The sequence below is a fragment of the Triticum urartu genome, chromosome 2A, assembly GCF_056163025.1.
Source record: "Triticum urartu cultivar PI428250 chromosome 2A, HENAU_Tu73, whole genome shotgun sequence".
Lineage (NCBI taxonomy): Eukaryota > Viridiplantae > Streptophyta > Magnoliopsida > Poales > Poaceae > Triticum > Triticum urartu.
The window spans coordinates 639,491,328-639,511,851 of NC_141874.1; the positions used below are offsets into that span (position 1 = coordinate 639,491,328).

The 20,524-nt window shown below is 44.8% G+C and overlaps 3 protein-coding genes across 3 annotated transcripts; all 3 read left to right on the plus strand.

Annotated features, from left to right (window-relative positions):
- Positions 1-1,620: 1,620 nt before the first annotated feature.
- On the plus strand, positions 1,621-6,703 carry LOC125539353 (protein LAZ1-like). The gene is made up of 9 exons (XM_048702794.2): positions 1,621-1,832; positions 2,239-2,594; positions 2,671-2,727; positions 2,808-2,916; positions 4,480-4,664; positions 4,745-4,833; positions 5,152-5,413; positions 5,531-5,779; positions 5,940-6,703. Exons 2-9 carry the CDS (start codon positions 2,442-2,444, stop codon positions 6,255-6,257), a joined length of 1,422 nt encoding a protein of 473 aa, XP_048558751.1. The 5' UTR covers positions 1,621-1,832; positions 2,239-2,441; the 3' UTR covers positions 6,258-6,703.
- Positions 6,704-11,252: 4,549 nt separating this feature from the next.
- LOC147986352 (uncharacterized) lies at positions 11,253-14,086 on the plus strand. Its single transcript, XM_087544675.1, has 6 exons — positions 11,253-11,309; positions 11,390-11,452; positions 11,531-11,627; positions 11,711-11,742; positions 13,784-13,949; positions 14,040-14,086. Exons 1-6 carry the CDS (start codon positions 11,253-11,255, stop codon positions 14,084-14,086), a joined length of 462 nt encoding a protein of 153 aa, XP_087400801.1.
- LOC147986353 (protein FAR1-RELATED SEQUENCE 5-like) lies at positions 11,719-13,519 on the plus strand. The gene is made up of 2 exons (XM_087545674.1): positions 11,719-13,453; positions 13,503-13,519. The coding sequence occupies exons 1-2, from the start codon at positions 11,806-11,808 to the stop codon at positions 13,517-13,519; spliced, it is 1,665 nt and encodes a 554-aa protein (XP_087401800.1). The 5' UTR covers positions 11,719-11,805.
- Positions 14,087-20,524: the final 6,438 nt, after the last annotated feature.

Genomic DNA, 20,524 nt, shown 5'->3' on the forward strand with positions numbered 1-20,524 from the left:
GCCTCTTCATAAAGGAAAAAAAACGTGCTCCCGGTTCGGTAATTTCCTCCATTTTTTCGTGAAAAAAGGTTTCTCAAAACCTATCAACATGAGATCTAATTTTCAAGATATGGAGGAGATGAATCCAATGGTGGAAACGCTTCAAGATTTGGACGCATAGTTTAAGAGATAAAATGTTTTATAATAAAAAAAATCTAGAGAAAAGGAAAAACTCCCAGGTTGCGACAAGTGCCATGCAATGCGCCACTTGTCGCAATTCGGGGATGTGGAAGTGATCTTTGCAAAAAGTACTCCTTAAATAGTGATTTCGCTTCCTTCGTGTCTCATGAACTGCCTGAGAGACGGGACATCCTATTTATGGCGCCCACGCGACTGCTCCTATATAGGCCGGCCCATCACGAGGCAGAACTAAATTGCTCGACAGCGAACACCTTCGTCGCTTTCGTTTGACGGTTGATTGGTCGATAGTTGACCGGTTAACTGTTGTCTTTTGAAAAAATGGTAAAAACAAAAAAAACATAAAAAATAGAAAAAAGGAAAAGTTTGTGAGTTCAAAAACGTTCATAGATTTGGAAAATACTAAAATCAAAAAAAAGTTAATCGATTAAAAAAAATCATTGAATTTGAAAAAAGTCACTGAATTTGAAGTTTTTTCCACAAATTTGGAAAAAGTTCATCAAATTTGATTTTCTCTTGATTATTTTTTTAAGAAGAGTTCACAAAATCCAAATTTTTCATCGAATTTGGTAAAAAATATTACAAAATTGAAAAAAAAATCATCTGATTTTAAAAAAAGTTAACAATTTTTTTAAAAAATCATCTATTTTGAAAGAAGTTCATGGACTTTGGAAAAAACTTCATAAATTTTTATAAAAATTCACAAATTTGAAAAAAGTTTGCTCATTTAAAAAAGAAACAAGAAAACCTAATAAGAGCCATCTGGAAACTAACAAGTGAACCAAAGAAAACCAGTTAAGCTTCCTAAAACCGGGGCTCTCGCAACCTAGAGAAAGAACAAAAGAAGAAAAGGAAGTATGTAGGTACAAGTGTTTCGTTGTCCTACTGGTTATTGCGCTCCTCTTCGAACTCCTTCTACACACACCCTTTTGTTTTTTAACAGAAAAACAAGGAAAATGGGCCGACCCAGCGTGGCGCGGGGGTGTGCGCCCGTTTACGGGGGAATAAAATGAGTGAAAGCCAAACAAAAACCATCTAAAAACCCCGTGCTGGAAAACAGAAATAAAAGCCGCCCGAAAAACCAGCGGAACCTACAAAACTGACGGAAAAATATTACATGGGCCTGCTCATTTTCTGCCCGTTTTGTACATAGTGCTGCTGTAGGGGGTGTGCACCAGTTAACAGAATAGCCTATAAATGGTGCTTAAGGCGCCTAATAGTAACTGAGGCATGAACGTGCTTAAGTGTTTTTTTTATGATGAGTCGAGGATTCCAGCCTAAGTGGGCTGCACTACTAGTAGTATATCGCTCATGGGCCTCTAGTGGTTTGCGCCCAAAATTAAACGTGAAAGTACCAGGCCCGACCGATTTGCTTTCGACACAACAAAAACAGGCCTGGCCTGGTCGCCATTGACCTTTCTCTAAGACAGCCGGTTAAATCTTCTTCTCCGCCACGTCAGCGCCTTGAAGAAGACGCCGGGCCACAGGACAGGGGGAACAGACCGCCGGCGCCGTCACGACTCGCGACTGCCCCCGCCACCTCCTCCGCCGCGGGAAATCACGCGCAGAGCGTCCCCCGCCCCGCCGCGACGCCCAAATCGCCTCGATCCGCCGCCCGATCGATCCATCCCGGCGCCGCCCGGGTGCTTCGCTAGGTCAGCTTTCGTTCAAATCCTCTGTGCAAGCAAGCTGCTCCGTGGAGTCGAATTCGTCCGGCTTAGCCCCGTCGTCGCGCGCGTAGAGGCTCCCCTCCACCCCCTTCCGCTGTTTCCAGGACGAGGAAGTTGAGCGGCCTGAATCGCGTACTCTTTTTGGTGCCGTTAGTTATTGTTGGTACTTGGGTAGGTTGGCTTCGCCCTCTTTCATTGCCCCAGGTTCTGCCTTTGGTGGCCTTGTTGCTCTCACCTGTAGCTGTTTGCGTCCATGTTCTATTGAAACGAACTCAGTAGTACGTTTTTTCCAGATTGGGGCTGTCGGAGATTATGTTGTTTTCGGATAATCGATAGATTGATTGGTATCAGTGACAGGTTCAGAACTAACAAACTTGTTTCGGCTCTGCAGATAGTAACCATCAAGTGAGGATTCTCAGAATTTGATCTGATTCGTACTGGAATTTGGTTTGTCAGTCGGGTTCTGTAGGCATTTGCCATTGCGACGTGTGCCTTGTGCATCTGGAGGTGCCCACTGATGCAGGGAAGGTGATGTTGGTTGATCTTGAGCGCTTGTGATAGTGCACAGGTTTCGAACAATTGTTGTCTTCCACCATGAGGGTCAAGCTTGAGCTCCTCATGCCCCTGATGGCGCAATACAAAACACCCGCATGGGCCACATTGGTCGCCGGGTTCTTTGTGCTGCTTGCCCTTTCCCTCTCCATGTACCTGATATTTGAGCATCTATCGGCATACAACAACCCAGAGGTTTGTGCTTTTCTGTTGCTGCACCTTGTCATGAAATTTCAACTTTTACTGATTTGTATTTGTTCTACCTCCGCAGGAACAGAAATTTGTTCTGGGTGTTATTTTGATGGTCCCTTGCTATGCAATTGAGTCGGTAAAACCTCTAAGCGATTTCTTTATGTGCTAAATAATTGCAGTGATATGTTTAATGATCTTGCTCTCCTTTTGGAACAGTATGTTTCTTTGGTAGATCCAAATATCACTGTTTACTGTGGCATCTTGCGCGAGGGTTACGAAGCATTAGCTATGTACTGCTTTGGAAGATATATCACTGCATGTTTAGGTAAGTTCTGTCTAGTGACATTGGCATAACCCCTACTTTGTTACCTTGCCGCAGCCAGCTTTGGTTCTGGAATTGCATTTAGTATAGAGCTGGAGGATGATTAAAGGTTTACCCTTTTCTACATTTAAGTGTTGATGCTAAGCTGTTTCTTTACTTTACATTTAAAAAATTACTGTCGGATAAACGATGCATTTGAACAATGCAACCCTGTGGAATGGATGCTGCTTGCATTTACCAGTGCCTTGTATATCTGAGAAGTGAGAACTAGAAGGGGTGGGTTTCTCAATCGATGTATTCTTATTATAGATTTATAGTTAATAAAACCAGGCTGGAATTTCCTGGAGTGAAATGGAGTCAAAGGTACAAGCGGCTCCATTCCTCCAAAGACCAAAGTTGGACTGGGATGGTTATGACTGAACATGACGGCTTTGCTTACAGAGTAGATTCCGCTTGTACACTGCTTTACTTGGGGTAATTTGGAAAGTTGGCGAGAGGTAAGGTCCTAGGGAAGCAGACTAATATCACAACATAGATTGCACTTGTTTCAATGGGCAGTAGTGACTATTGGTCAGCTTTCTGGGATTGAACACCCAGCAACAGCGAGCACCATAGATTGTTGTACTCCTAGGCTCCTAGCAAGTAGCAACAGCAGAGCCCGCAACATCTGCTGAGTATCATGGCCTCACGGTTGCTGGGATCTTGAAGAAACGGTGCTTTTCTTGGATCTGCTTCTGATTCACGATGGCCAAAGAGCTTGAAGAAACAGCGGCAGCATGGGAACGGCCCCCTGATGCCATAAAAAAGAACATTGGTATTTTGGCATCAGGCATCTTTGCAGCAATTCACTTGATCCTACAATGGCCTGCCAAGCCCAGTGCATATCCATGACTATCCGTCTTATTAATGATGGGTGTGTGCATTTACCTTTGCTTTGATACTTATATTTGTGTTTAATAGGATAATCTGTCCAATTGCACTACTCTTCCTCTTTTCCTGAAACAAATGTTACTACTTTCTTGTTTTCACATGCATAAATTTTCAATTATTGAATTGATGTGTAAAAACTTTTTAAAAATTAACTACATAATTTAAACGAGTTTGAATATTGAGAACATTGTCAAATGTTAATTGTTGATCCGACCAGTAGCTGCCACATCGATTCACTATCGGGTCTGGCTTCGGCTCTGGCTCCAATAGCTACTGTAAGTAGCAATTCCCTGGAAATGATGTAAACATGTATCGATTACACCATATGCTAAACTACTTACGAGTTAATGCCTTACAAGACTTAAAAGTAGCATTTACATAGGAGTCATAGTTTGAAACTTTGGATGTTAAGGCCCGGTAACTAAATACCGGGAGCACACAAAATTTACACTCAATCCAAACAGGGCCTTAGTCAGGCTTATTGGCTTTTGAGTGCCCTACCATTATTGTTTGATTTCACTTGCAAAATTTTGTATCGTCTGTTTGCTGTTGTGACTTGGCAATGTAGCGTTTGGTGCAAGTTGTGTATTCCCTTTTCTGTATTTCTCTTTCTTTACTGTGTGTGTTCATATGTAGGTGGGGAAGAAAAAACGATAGCCTTTTTGAAGAGGGAAGGCGGCTCAGATTCTAGGCAACCCCTTTTGCATCATGCTTCCGAGAAAGGAATTATACACCATCATTTTCCCGTGAATTATATTTTGAAACCCTGGCGAATGGGGACGCGATTTTACCAGATTATCAAATTTGGAATCTTCCAATATGTATGTCCACTGCCCCATATTGCAATTTGTTAATTCTGAAATGTTTAGAATAACTTAGTTGAAGTGTTTTGCTTATGTAGGTGATTATAAAGACACTCACAGCTAGCTTATCTCTTTTTCTAGAAGCTTTTGGTGTATATTGTGAAGGTGAATTCAATTTACGATGTGGGTAAGATAATTCTCTCTTTTTTGCTTGTGTAATCTCACAGGGGAATAGGCACTGTCCACACTTTGAGTTGTTTATGCAGAAGAGTTCAATGTGTAGATAGAATATGAAATGTAGCTTTTTCATGTCATTTTATTACGATGAATTAAACAGATTAGAACATGTTCCATTTTTGCTCTCCAATCATCAGAAAATCTATCCAGATCTCGCTCTTTCCCTTGAAGCCTAAGCTGAGATTGCTGAATTAATTAATTGCTTTTCGGTATGCTTATATGTTGCTTCATTTATCTTATATAGCTCTTACATATCTTTTTGATGCAGATACCCTTATTTTGCTGCAATCCTGAATTTCAGTCAATTTTGGGCCCTATACTGTTTAGTAGAATGGTACACAGCTACCAAGGACGAATTGGCACATATAAAACCTCTGGCTAAGTTTCTTTCGTTCAAGTCAATAGTATTCTTGACTTGGTGGCAAGGGGTGGTGATTGCAATAATGTATTCTTTGGGCCTGCTTAGAAGTCCTTTAGCCCAGAGCTTGCAGTTAAAATCAAGTATTCAAGATTTTATTATCTGCATAGAGGTATTTATCTTTCCAAGTTGGCCTTGAGTTTCCTTAGCTTTGGTTTTAAGAAATACTCCATCATGTTTCTGTGATTACCTGTAATATCTGATAGCATCGTGTCTTCCTCCAGCACAGATGGGCATTGCGTCAGCTGTTCACCTCTATGTGTTCCCTGCTAAACCCTATGAGCTCTTAGTTAACCAGTCACCTGGAAACATTTCAGTCCTTGGAGATTACGCATCCTCTGACCCTATAGATCCTGAAGAAGTCAAGGAGAGTAACCGGCCGAGCAAAATGAAGCTTCCACAGTTCGAACCGGATGAGAGAAGTGCAACAAACATAAAAGAGAGTGTTCGCGACTTTGTGGTTGGCAGTGGGGAATATGTGAGTTCTAGACTCCTATTGACAAATCTTTACAGACAATACACTTCATTTTATCATGTCTCAGATTAGTTATGAATTACAAATAAGTGGTTAGCATGTGCTCACAGTATGGTTCTCTGTTCTCATGCTTCTGTTTTATTTTTCTTCCACCCACTTTCAGGTGATCCAGGATTTTAAGTTCACTGTTAACCAAGCAGTGCGACCGGTGGAGAAGCGGTTTGATAAACTGCTGAAAAAGAAAGACAAGTATAAGAACACCCAGGATGACAACTGGGTGAGTGCAGCATCGCCAGAGAGACCGGTTCGTGGCATCGATGATCCGCTATTAAGCGGGAGCACAAGTGACAGCGGGGTCTTGAAGGGCAAAAAGCAACGTAGAGTTGTCAGCACAGTTGCTACCGCGGATAGTTGGGGAGGTGGTGATAAGACGCCTGATGGCTACGAGATAAGGGGCCGCCGCTGGGCAGTGAAGAATTGACGATTTAACCATGTGAAGGATTGATATATTTCAAACCATAACACGTGAAACAAGGAAGCGGCTGGCTGTCACAGAAATTACTGGTAACCTTCTGCAACGCTGGCCAATTTTGTTGCCTATGCAAGTTCACGGTGTGCTGTGTTGTAGGTAGCTGCAGCTCCTGAGTCCTGATACGGTAGTCTCTGTGCATAGCCTATTATTTCTTCTTTCCAAAAGGACTGGTACAGGGAATTGATTGTTACAACTTCAATTGGTGCTGCTCAGAATTGAGAAGAATCTTGTTCCGTACAAACGGGAGCCCCTCTACAACTGCCCCTTTGTTTACCGATGTACCTAATCTTGTGATATTATTGTTCGGACATCATACTTCGTTACTGTAAAGAGCTGGTGGAAATAACAATAAAGGAAATGTTGATAATGTGGTCTATATATTGCTTTTTTTTGCATGAACTGTTTATTCCATACCTCTTGCGTGTGAAATAAATTAGTGTCTCTTTACCCTTTTTATTATGCCTATGTGCTCTCTTGCAAATTTTCATTACTAAATACTTGAAAAAAAACATAAGACTACTACTATCTATACTGATTTTTTTTTCTTTCTCCCGTTTCGCATAGTGTATGCAAGTAACACTTTCCTTTCAATTGGTTCTTTTGTGGGGTATTTTATTATGCACCTATCTCAGGACGGAAAAACGTAGCAAAGGCGAGAAGCCTCGTCTTGCCGTATAAAAGGTTGAAGCTATATCTTTTTTTTCGAGATGTAAAATGGTTGAAGCTGGCTGTGGTCGGTACTGGCCTACTGGGCCGTGATTTGCATGGGCTTATTTCTCACTATGTGCCCTCTGATTGCCTAAGAAAAATACCGTGTGCTCTTACAGCGAATCCATTTTTACAGTGGAGTAGAGACATAAGCCGACAAGAAAATATTCCCCACACATCCAACTGTACGTGAAATTCCAAAGTTAAACCATCTTCTTGGTCCAATTCATAGGTGTCAGTGTAGACTAATAGGGCACAGATGTGTGGCTCTGGCTCTGGCTCCAACTCCCAACAAATCCCAATGCGCAAAGGGACGCGCCGATGGATGCATCCAGATCGAGGCAAAACCCCAACCCCCTTGCAGTCCCCAGACAGACCGCACGAGGGAGCCAGCCCCTCCCCGGCGGATTCTCGCAGCAATCAGGTGGTCGGCACATTCTCAGCCCCTGACACAGGGCCCCAGCTCCGGTGGCTCGGCCTGATTCGATTCGCGTAGGCCACCCGATCCCTGCGGGCTGCTGCGATCGCACCCCGCGTGGTCTGGTCTCATTACATCCGGGCCCACCCGTCAGTACCTCGCAATTTGGCCACCAGGGGAGGTGTCTGCTAGCAAAACATTTTCCCTGGTTTTTGGTACTAGTGTCATCTGAACTCGATGGCCTCCAAACGCTGGTAGCTTCAAAATCGACGTCAACCATCCGTCAAGACAGTACTGTACTAGTAGTGGTAGATCTCGCCCCCACTTCCCATCTCATTTCAGGCATACCGTGATCTCCTCCGCCGAGCACAATCATACCGCCCGGACGGCTGTTGGTGCCGTTCCAAACAAAGCGCCCGAAGGGGTAAAACGTGAAGTACATACCCGCGAGGCCGTCACCAACTTGCGCACTCTCCGGGCGTACGCACGTCGATCCCTGTGCCTGCCGTGTGGAGTTCCAGCCCAAGTGGGCGCACGCTCCCAGCCCACGCATGTGCTCCTCCTCCCATCCTGAAACTGAGAGGGAGCTTGGATTCAAGGGACTATTTTTAATCTGACTAAAAATAGTCTCTTTTAGAGGCTAAAGTTTCAAGCACCCCTGACTAAAGAGAGGCTAGGACTAGTCTTGAGGCTAAAAACTTTTAGTCATAGGAAACCTACTAAAATATGTATTAGCCCTCTCTCTCCTCATTTAATTCCTCTACTTTAACACATGCGAGTTCTGGATTGGATGGTTTGAAGGATAATAAATGCTCAATAATTTGATTTTAGTCTCTTTAGTATTTGGATCGAAGCATGGATAAGGCTAGCAAGTTTTAGTCCCACTACTTTTAGTCATGAAACTAAAACGTATCCAATCACCCTCTGAAACTCGACTCACCGGGCTCCTCCCCAGTCGCTCTCTTCCCGATCCGCGCCACCTCTTTTACAGTGCCGCCCCGCGAATCATTCTGTTGGATCACTCGCCGCCTTTTGCTCCTCCGATTTCCCCTCCCTCCTTCCCTCCCTCTGGTCGCGGCGGTCAGTGGGACGAAAAGGTACTACAACCACTACGCCAGTTACGCACGCAGCACGGCGATGAGCTGGGGCTTGGGGGACACCTGCGCCGGCCGCTCCATCGGCGAGTCAAGCGCATGCAGAAGCTGCTCGTACGTCCGTTGTTCAGTGATGCGTGGCGTAATTAAAAGTGCAGAACTACAGCAACTTATTAATACGTGCCGCTAAAATGGAGCGACAGGGCTGGATAGCCGCTCGGCAGATCGATCGATCGATCCTTTTTTTTTGGAGTAGTTGGTGACTCGCTTTCGGCGCGGCCGAAAAGAAACACAGATAATCATGTTGGTAATGGGGTTGGGACGCAGCTTTGGGCCGCCGTGGCGCCCACCGGGGAAGATAAAAAGTTATTGTTTCTCCGAACGGGGATGAATCATTTTCCGTCCGAACTGATTAGTTTATCAGTATAAATCAGGCCCGCCATGCTACAGCTAGCTAGCAGAGAAGAGAGAAGTAGTATAAGAGGGTGCTTGATACGTTTTAGTCCTATGACTAAAAGTAATGGGATTAAAACTTACTAGCCTCACCCATGTTTGGATCCAAATACTAAAGAGACTAAAATCAAATTATTGAGCATTTATTATCCTCCAAACCTTTCAATCCAGAACTCGCATGTGTTAAAGGAAAGGCATTAAATGATGAGAGAGAGGGCTAATACATATTTTAGTAGGTTTTCTATGACTAAAATTTTTTAGCGGGGTGCTTGAAACTTTAGCCTCTAAAAAAACTATTTTTAGTCAGACTAAAAATAATCCCTTGAATCCAAGCACCCTCTAAGAATGAGAAGAGGGTAAAAGAAGGGTCCTGTCTTAAAGCTAGCACCCAATCCAGGCTTTCTATGTTTAGTTGAACATATCCACGCTCCTTTCTGTCTTTGATTTCAATAAGTGTACTCTCCTTGGCGTTCTAGCTCGTTCAGGGTCGACCGCCGCACGTGATACCGGCGTTTTAGCCCGTTGAGAGTAATTCAGTCTAGGATGAAGTTCCTTATTTTTTTTCTTTTTCTTTTTTGCTTGCTCTAAAGTAGGCCATTCTGTGACTCCGAGGTCCTTCCTGCGTGCTAGCTTCCGTACGGTGCTGCTATATCTAAAAACCTTCATTTCTTTCTGCGGAATGATATCTTTTTTCCTTCCGAAACGGACGGAACGATATCTCTGAAGAAAACATGGCCGGAGACGGGGAGAGCGCTACAGCTGACCTGCTGCGCAGCGGTACGCGTGCGCTGGCGCGTCGCAGATCCATCCTTGGCCCATGGGGGACGAAGCTGCCAGACTCTTTTTCGGCCCTCCAAAAGTGACCATCCTCGGAGTTTGGGCGCGGGTGGACGTGTCGGTGCAGCAGGTACGCACGTGTGCTGCCTCGGCCTCACCCCGTCCGCACGCCTGCTCGATCGCCGGGCGGATAGATGCTTCCATGCTTCCGGTGTCAACGCAATCAAAAAAATTCAACCAAGGCGCCTAGAAGTGCTGGCCATCGATCCTTCGCCACCTTCCTTCTGAAGTTTTTGATTGAGAATCACGCCCACTGAGTTCTTGATTCACAAGACCCAGATGGAGAACACGCCCACCGGTGACTCGTCTGAACCAGAGGCTCTCCAGGCTGCACGTGACGCCGCGCTGTCAAGCGAGGCAGGATTATTCCGCGAGCTCCCCGATGGTGGTGGTGGTTAATTAAGTACAAATGGGGCACAGCCACGTTCTCATGAGCGATCCAAGTAGTTGGCATTTCACTTTCGCCTCACATCACTGGGTTGATTTTGCTCTGGTCGCCTCCCTCCGCGTGCATGATGTTTTAGCTACCCCTCCTTTACATCATCGCATTTTTGCGTGAGGACCTCCAAAGAAGTTACCGCAAACTTTTGGCCTTGCCACTACAATCCGTGTGCTTGTTTCGGAGTAATCTGTAAATTTGAACGGTGTAGAATTAACAAGCCCCCGCTCTTTTGAAGGGGAGTGCTTCGGTCCAACCCAAACCCCACCCCCTCCCCCCTAAAACGTATAGTGGATAGTATGGTAATTTCACATTAGGTATAGGAATACCCATCCGACGCCGTACGTCCGCGCGCGACGTCATACGCCCGCCCGCGTACTTGCACCCGTCGCCGTACGTCGCCGTCGTACGCCCGCACGTCTCCACGTTGGTGTCGACAGTTGTTGGAGGAAAAAAAAGACACGGTAGCCGCCGACGCCCGCTGTCGAAACCCTGAACCCTAACGCATCCACGCCGTCTCCATGTCGGCCCCCGTCTGCACGAAGTCGCCGTCGCCCGGGTCGCCGCCCAAACAGGCCGCCGCGTGTGCCCCGGCGCCGTTACCGCTGCCGCCGCGCGTGCCCCGGCGCCGCTGGCGCTGCCGCCGCGTCCCAGATGGCCGCCCACCCGCGATCTACGTCGCCGCCTCCCTCCGCGCACTACGCCTGCTACGACCAGCCATCGTCCTCACACCGTCGACACCCGCCTCCGCCGGCCAGCAACGTCACGCCGTCATCACGTTCGTCATCGGAGGAAATGGATCCGGCTGAAATCCTCGCCGCCGTGCAAGAGGTTGGTTTGAGACATCGTTGTGCTTGATGAGATAATTGTTTTAGGGATGATGTTACACGGCGTTTGATTGATCGTACAATTCTTTTAACTATCTATAGTTAGAGGAGGAGGACGATTATGTTGGCGATGATTACGGCGAGGACAACGAAACCTCGTCACTGAATATGGATGAACCTGGTGAGGAGAACTACATGAGTTTGGATGAATCTTATAGTGGCAATGTAAGTGTGATCAATGTTGATAAAAACAATAAATATGATAGACCGCACGGACAATTTCATATTTTTTTTGCATCATGCAGCGACATGGCGATGATGATGATGATATGGATATAGATGATTCATTTGCTGGAAGTGCACTCCGGGTATGTTATTAATAAAATCAGAAAAAATGACATGATAACCATATGAGCGCTTACATGTTTTTTTTGCAATGCGCGCAGATGGACGAGGACGGGGACTTTGTGAGGAATATTGTGGACGATAAAAGTGAAAAATCGAACGTTGATGCATCTCATGATGACAGTTCCAGCAAAGTAAGTTTTGGAACTTACATGACTACATTACATATTAAAATAATAACTGACTGACATAAATGGTTTAATGCATTAATTTACAAGGAGATGTAGATGGTACAAGCGGGAATGATGAGCATGTTGGTGATGATCTGTTTAATTTTGACATCGGATTTGATGAATATCAACAAGAATCATTGGACATGCATTGGAAGGTCATGAGGAAGACGTTCAAGTCACTAGGAGAGGCTTACATTTTCTATAACCAGTATGCTTACGAGCATGGTATCAGTGTAAGAAAGGACTCACTGAAATATTCGAAAGGTCCTGAGGGAACTAAGAGCTTGAGGAAGTATCTGTGTGCGAGAGCTGGGAAACAACAGGCAAAACTTTGTACAATGGAAGGCAGGACCCGCAGGCTGAGAGGGGAGACTCGTTGCTTCTGCGATGCGCATATAACTTTGAAACTTGATAAAGAGCGTGACGTTTGGTATGTCAGCAGTTTCAATGATGATCACAGTCACATTCTAGCTAGACCGGATGAAGTCATGTTTCTTTGGTCTCATAATCAGATAAAAGAATATCAAAAAGCTGAGATCTTAACCATGGTAGGTGCTGGAATCAGGAAACATATGATTTATGATAAACTCGTCAGTAGGTACGGGTCATATGCAAAGGCTGGTTTTGGGAGGAAGAAGCTTTATAACATGTGTTATAGAGAAAAAATGAAGTTGCTTGCACAAGGTGATGCAGACACTGCCATTGGGATCATGATGACCAGAAAAGAGAGAGATCCAGATTTCTTCTTTGAGCACACCGTCGATGATGAAGGAAGGCTGAAAAACATGTTCTGGTGTGATTCTCAATCACGTCGAGACTATGTTGACTACGGTGATGTGACAGTCTTCGACATCACATACATGATGAATAGGTATGGCATGCCATTTATACCTTTTGTCGGTCCGAACAACCACCGTTGCATCACGGTATTCGGTTGTGCTCTTGTGTCTGACGAGACGGAAGATACTTATGTCTGGCTACTTCAGACGTTTTTGAGGGCTCACTGTCAGAAGAGGCCCAGGTTAGTAATTACTGATGGAGATGCAGCTATGATTAAGGCCATAAGAAAGGTACTTTCGGAGGTTTGGCATCGTCTTTGCTCGTGGCATATTGAGAAGAACATGCAGAAACACCTTCATCATAAGTCTCTAAAGGAGTTCAGGTCTCTACTTTATTATGCCACTTCAAAAAAGGTATTTGAGGAGAGATGGGCAGCGTTTACCGCCAAATGGCAATCGGAGAAAACAAAGACATGGTTACGTAGGATGTACAAGAAGAAAAGGCTTTGGGCTGCATCATATCCGTCAGGTGGGTTTTTCTTAGGTATGCGAAGTAACCAGCGAAGTGAGAGTCTGAATTCATGCCTTCACTTGCATCTAGACTCCGGTATGACTATTGTTGATATGATTGTGCACTATGAGAACTGCATAGTTCGTCTCCGTGAGAACGAGGCGCATGACGATTACACAAACTCACAGACAGTTCCAGTACCAGTATTGGACAAGTGTAAAGATATTGAGAAATCAGCTGCCCGTGAGTTCGCTGCGGCAAACTTTTATATCTTGCAGGAAGATATGAAGAAGGCACGGGAGCTTGAGGTCCTTGAGAGACTGAGAGGAGCAGACACTCACAGATTCATACTGACATGGAAGGAAAATAGGGATATCAGATTCACTGTGGAGTACACCCCAGGTAACTCCGAAGAAACTGTGAAGTGCAGTTGCAGAAGCATGTATCGTAAAGGACTTCCTTGCAAACATATTCTTCACGTTCCGATTCAGCTACGCTTACGTGAGATACCTAAGTGTTTAGTACTGCGGAGGTTGATCAAAATTGCAAGGGGTGGACTTCCCGTGAAGCGCACTAGCGACCTATTTGCGTGGGGATGGGCAGGTGCAGGGGACAGAGCTAGGTACAGCGAGTTGACTACCTTATCTGCCGAAGCAACTCATAAAGCATGCAGTAAACCATTTTTATTCGACAAGATGAAGGCGACTCTGAGGGACATAATAGATAATGATTACACTGAGGAGGATGAGCCTGGTGCGGAGGTACCGTTTGTGAACGACAATGCATTTGAGCCTAATCAAGATCATGGTCTTGTTCGTGATCCCGCAAAAGTTAACACCAAAGGCGCACCAAAACAGAATGTTAAAGGCCGCGGTAAGGATGGCCCTGATGTCACTAAAAATGGGCGACCTAAAGCTTTTGATGAGAAATGCAAATGTCAATGTGGACAGTGCGGTCTTCCGGGTCATTATAAGTCCACGTGCCCTCAAAATCCTAAGTATGATTTTCTTGTGTTATTATAAATCTTATTGTTCAAACCAAATTTATTTGTTTATTGTGAATTAACACATATCTTACTGTTATGTAGGAATTTTGCTTGAATTGTGGAGTATGGAAGATTGGTTCACCCTTTGATTGAAGACAGTTTTATTATGGATTGCTATGGAAGATTGCTCCACCCTTTCATTGGAGACAGTTTTTTAATGTTCTATATACGTGATCTTTAATAATTGTTAAAGTATGTTATATGAACTTATTTTACTTTGTTGATGTCAGACTATTTGCTACGATACCGACATAAGTATTTGTTTTGATGACAGACTATGTAATGCAAGAAGGAGTTTTACTTTGTTTATTTTGATGTGCTCATTTTGCACAGTAGTGCCGTCGCTATTTACTGTTAATTTTCTGTGCCGTCGCTGTTTACTGTTAATTTTAACTGCACAGTACGGTCGCCGTCTCTTAGAACCCCGTCGTTTTTATTAATTTTTTTAAAAAAACCCGACAAGTGCGCCGGCGGCACTGTCCCACAGGGCAGCGTCGGCCGGCGGCACTTTCCCACAGGGCAGCGTCGGCCGGCGGCAGCAGTACGAGGTAATCAGAGGAGTTCGACAGTCTATGTGCCGCCGGGTATATAAGCCGGTCGTCGCGCGCTCCGTCGGGCGAGGTGGGACTAAACATTTCTCGTCGCCCCGCGTGGAACTTGGACCGTCGTCGCACCGCGTGCTACTTGGGCCGTCTTCGCGCCGCGGGCGAAACAGTGTTATTGGGTCGGCCCACGCGGTCACGCGCGTCGCTGCAGGCACGGCGGCTGCGATAGCAAAGTTTTAGTCCCACCTCGCCCGACGGAGCGCGCGAAGACCGGCTTATATACCCGGTGGCACGTAGGCTGTCGAACTCCTCTGATTACCTCGTACTGCTACCGCCGGCCGACGCTCCCCTGTGGGACAGTGCCGCCGGCTGACGCTTCCCTGTGGGACAGTGCCGCCGGCGCACTTGTCGGGTTTTTTTAAAAAAATAATTAAAAATAATAAAAACGACGGGGTTCTAAGCGACTCCTCTGATTATCCAAACAATTTGACGACGGCAGAACTATGAATATGAAGATTTCAAATTTAAAGACAACAGCATGAAGACAACATAATAATCCAAATGTCATTCTCGACTTAAATATTAAAAATAGTAGTGTCTTCTTCGTCACAAGATATCAAAGTCGAAATAAAAGTAAACATTATTTGAGCCTACAAAATTTTCTAGTACAAAAATTTTGCCACATTTATTTCTTCTTTGCAAGCCGGGTAACTTTGTCCTTCACATCGTTGAGCGTATTTCTCTCCGAAAAAATAAGCTGCGCAATCATTAAGTTCCTCGATTTATCAATTGACCCCTTGAAAGGATCGATATGGTTGACTAGAGGGGGGGGTGAATAGGCAACTACCAATTTTTAGCTTTTCTTTACCAAATTAAACTTTGCATCAAAGTAGGTTGTCTAGATGTGCAACTAGGTGAGCAACCTATATGATGCAATAACAACAAGCATACAAGCAAGCAAGGGTAGAAACACTAAAGAGTTTGCACAAGTAAAGGTAAGAGATAACCAAGAGTGGATCCGGTGAAGATGAGGATGTGTTACCGAAGTTCCTTCCTTTTGAGGGGAAGTACGTCTCCGTTGGAGCGGTGTGGAGGCACAATGCTCCCCAAGAAGCCACTAGGGCCACCGTATTCTCCTCACGCCCTCACACAATGCGAGATGCCGTGATTCCACTATTGGTGCCCTTGAAGGCGGCGACCGAACCTTTACAAACAAGGTTGGGGCAATCTCCACAACTTAATCAGAGGCTCCCAACAAGACCACGAAGCTTCACCACAATGGAATATGGCTCCGAGGTGACCTCAACCGTCTAGGGTGCTCAAACACCCAAGAGTAACAAGATCCGCTAGGGATGAGTGGGGGAATCGAAAATCCCTTGATGGAAGTGTAGATCGGAGCCTTCTCAACCACTCCCGAGCAAATCAACAAATTTTTGGGTTTCGTAGTAATTTCAAAAAATTTCCTACGCACACACAAGATCATGGTGATGCATAGCAACGAGAGGGGAGAGTGTGATCTACGTACCCTTGTAGATCGCAACGGAAGCGTTGACACAACGTAGAGGAAGTAGTCGTACGTCTTCTTCCCGATCCGACCGATCCAAGCACCGTTACTCCGGCACCTCCGAGTTCTTGGCACACGTACAGCTCGATGACGCTCCCCGGGCTCCGATCCAGCAAAGCTTCGGGGATGAGTTCCGTCAGCACAACAGCGTGGTGACGATGATGATGTTCCACCGACGCAGGGCTTCGCCTAAGCACTACAACAATATGACCGAGGTGGAATATGGTGGCAGGGGGCACCGCACACGGCTAAGGAACGATCACGAGGATCAACTTGTGTGTCCTAGGGTGCCGCCTGCTCCCGTATATAAAGGATCCAAGGGGGGGGTGCGGCCGGCCTAGAGGAGGGCGCAGGAGGAGTCCTACTCCTACCGGGAGTAGGACTCCCCTCCCCGTTCCTTGTCCAACTAGGAGAGGTGGAGGGAGAGAAGGAAAGGGGGGCGCCACCCCTCCCTCCTTGTCCAATTCGGACTAGGGGGAGAGGGGGCGCGCGGCCTGCCCTGGCAGCCCCTTCCTCTTCTCCACATTAGGCCCATGAGGCCCATTAACCTCCCGGAGGGTTCCGGTAACCCCCCGGTGCTCCGGTTTTATCCGAAACTACCCCGGAACCCTTCCGGTGTCCGAATATAGTCATCCAATATATCAATCTTTATGTCTCGACCATTTCGAGACTCCTCGTCATGTCCGTGATCATATCCGGGACTCCGAACTAACTTCGGTACATCAACATGCATAAACTCATAATAACTGTCATCGTAACGTTAAGCGTGCGGACCCTACGGCTCGAGAACAATGTAGACATGACTGAGACAAATCTCCGGTCAATAACCAATAGCGGGACCTGGATGCCCATATTGGCTCCTACATATTCTACGAAGATCTTTATCGGTCAGACCGCATAACAACATACGTTGTTCCCTTTGTCATCGGTATGTTACTTGCCCGAGATTCGATCGTCGGTATCCAATACCTAGTTCAATCTCATTACCGACAAGTCTCTTTACTCGTTCCGTAATACATCATCTCACAACTAACATATTAGTTGTAATGCTTGCAAGGCTTATGTGATGTGCATTACCGAGAGGGCCCAGAGATACCTCTCCGACAATCGGAGTGACAAATCCTAATCTCGAAATACGCCAACCCAACATGTACCATTGGAGATACCTGTAATGCTTCTTTATAATCACCCAGTTACGTTGTGACGTTTGGTAGCACCCAAAGTATTCCTCCGGCAAACGGGAGTTGCATAATCTCATAGTCATAGGAACATGTATAAGTCATGAAGAAAGCAATAGCAACATACTAAACGATCGGGTGCTAAGCTAATGGAATGGGTCATGTCAATCAGATCATTCAACTAATGATGTGATCTCATTAATCAAATAACAACTATTTTGTCTATGGTTAGGAAACATAACCATCTTTGATTAATGAGCTAGTCAAGTAGAGGCATACTAGTGACACTCTGTTTGTCTATGTATTCACACATGTATTATGTTTCCGGTTAATACAATTCTAGCATGAATAATAAACATTTATCATGATATAAGGAAATAAATAATAACTTTATTATTGCCTCTAGGGCATATTTCCTTCAGTCTCCCACTTGCACTAGAGTCAATAATCTAGATTACACAGTAATGATTCTAACACCCATGGAGCCTTGGTGCTGATCATGTTTTTCTCGTGGAAGAGGCTTAGTCAACGGGTCTGCAACATTTAGATCCGTATGTATATTGCAAATCTCTATGTCTCCCACCTGGACTAGATCCCGGATGGAATTGAAGCGTCTCTTGATGTGCTTGGTTCTCTTGTGAAATCTGGATTCCTTTGCCAAGGCAATTGCACCAGTATTGTCACAAAAAAATTTCATTGGACCCGATGCACTAGGTATGACACCTAGATCGGATATGAACTCCTTCATCCAGACTCCTTCGTTTGCTGCTTCCGAAGCAGCTATGTACTCCGCTTCTCATGTAGATCCCGCCACAACGCTTTGTTTAGAACTGCACCAACTGACAGCTCCACCGTTTAATGTAAACACGTATCCGGTTTGCGATTTAGAATCATCCGGATCAGTGTCAAAGCTTGCATCAATGTAACCTTTTACGATGAGCTCTTTGTCACCTCCATATATGAGAAACATATCCTTAGTCCTTTTCAGGTATTTCAGGATGTTCTTGACCGCTGTCCAGTGATCCATTCCTGGATTACTTTGGTACCTCCCTGCTAAACTTATAGCAAGGCACACATCAGGTCTGGTACACAGCATTGCATACATGATAGAGCCTATGGCTGAAGCATAGGGAACATCTTTCATTTTCTCTCTATCTTCTGCAGTGGTCGGGCTTTGAGTCTTACTCAATTTCACACCTTGCAACACAGGCAAGAACCCTTTCTTTGCTTGATCCATTTTGAACTTTTTCAAAACTTTGTCAAGGTATGTGCTTTGTGAAAGTCCAATTAAGCGTCTTGATCTATCTCTATAGATCTTAATGCCTAATATGTAAGCAGCTTCACCGAGGTCTTTCATTGAAAAACTCTTATTCAAGTATCCCTTTATGCTATCCAGAAATTCTATATCATTTCCAATTAGTAATATGTCATCTACATATAATATCAGAAATGCTACAGAGCTCCCACTCACTTTCTTGTATATACAGGCTTCTCCAAAAGTCTGTATAAAACCAAATGCTTTGATCACACTATCAAAATGTTTATTCCAACTCCGAGAGGCTTGCACCAGTCCATAAATGGATCGCTGGAGCTTGCACACTTTGTTAGCTCCCTTTGGATCGACAAAACCTTCTGGTTGCATCATATACAACTCTTCTTCCAGAAATCCATTCAGGAATGCAGTTTTGACATCCATCTGCCAAATTTCATAATCATAAAATGCGGCAATTGCTAACATGATTCGGACAGACTTAAGCATCGCTACGGGTGAGAAGGTCTCATCGTAGTCAATCCCTTGAACTTGCCGAAAACCTTTTGCGACAAGTCGAGCTTTGTAGATAGTAATATTACCGTCAGCGTCAGTCTTCTTATTGAAGATCCATTTATTCTCAATTGCTTGCCGATCATCGGGCAAGTCAACCAAAGTCCATACTTTGTTCTCATACATGGATCCCATCTCAGATTTCATGGTTTCAAGCCATTTTGCGGAATCTGGGCTCACCATTGCTTCTTCATAGTTCGTAGGTTCATCATGATCTAGTAGCATGACTTCCAGAACAGGATTACCGTACCACTCTGCTGCGGATCTTACTCTGGTTGATCTACGAGGTTCAGTAGTATCTTGATCTAAAGTTTCATGATCATCATCATTAACTTCCTCACTCACTGGTGTAGGTGTCACTGAAACTGTTTTCTGTGATGTACTACTTTCCAATAAGGGAGCAGGTACAGTTACCTCGTCAAGTTCTACTTTCCTCCCACTCACTTCTTTCGAGAGAAACTTCTTGTCTAGAAAGGATCTATTCTTAGCAACGAATGTCTTGCCTTCGGATCTGTGATAGAAGGTGTACCCAACAGTCTCCTTTGGGTATCCTATGAAGACACATTTCTCCGATTTGGGTTCGAGCTTATCAGGTTGAAGTTTTTTCACATAAGCATCGCAGCCCCAAACTTTAAGAAACGACAACTTTGGTTTCTTGCCAAACCATAGTTCATAAGGCGTCGTCTCAACGGATTTTGATGGTGCCCTATTTAACGTGAATGCGGCCGTCTCTAAAGCATAACCCCAAAACGATAGCGGTAAATCAGTAAGAGACATCATAGATCGCACCATATCCAGTAAAGTACGATTACGACGTTCGGACACACCATTGCGCTGTGGTGTTCTGGGTGGCGTGAGTTGCGAAACTATTCCGCATTGTTTCAAATGTACACCAAACTCGTAACTCAAATATTCTCCTCCATGATCAGATCGTAGAAACTTAATTTTCTTGTTACGATGATTTTCAACTTCACTCTGAAATTCTTTGAACTTTTCAAATGTTTCAGACTTGTGTTTCATTAAGTAGATATACCCATATCTGCTTAAGTCATCCGTGAAGGTGAGAAAATAACGATATCCGCCACGAGCCTCAATATTCATCGGACCACATACATCTGTATGTATGATTTCCAACAAATCTGTTGCTCTCTCCATAGTACCGGAGAACGGTGTTTTAGTCATCTTGCCCAAGAGGCACGGTTCGCAAGTACCAAGTGATTCATAATCAAGTGGTTCCAAAAGTCCATCATTATGGAGTTTCTTCATGCGCTTTACACCGATATGACCTAAACGACAGTGCCACAAATAAGTTGCACTATCATTATCAACTCTGCATCTTTTGGCTTTCAACATTATGAATATGTGTGTTACTACTATCGAGATTCAACAAGAATAGACCACTCTTCAAGGGTGCATGA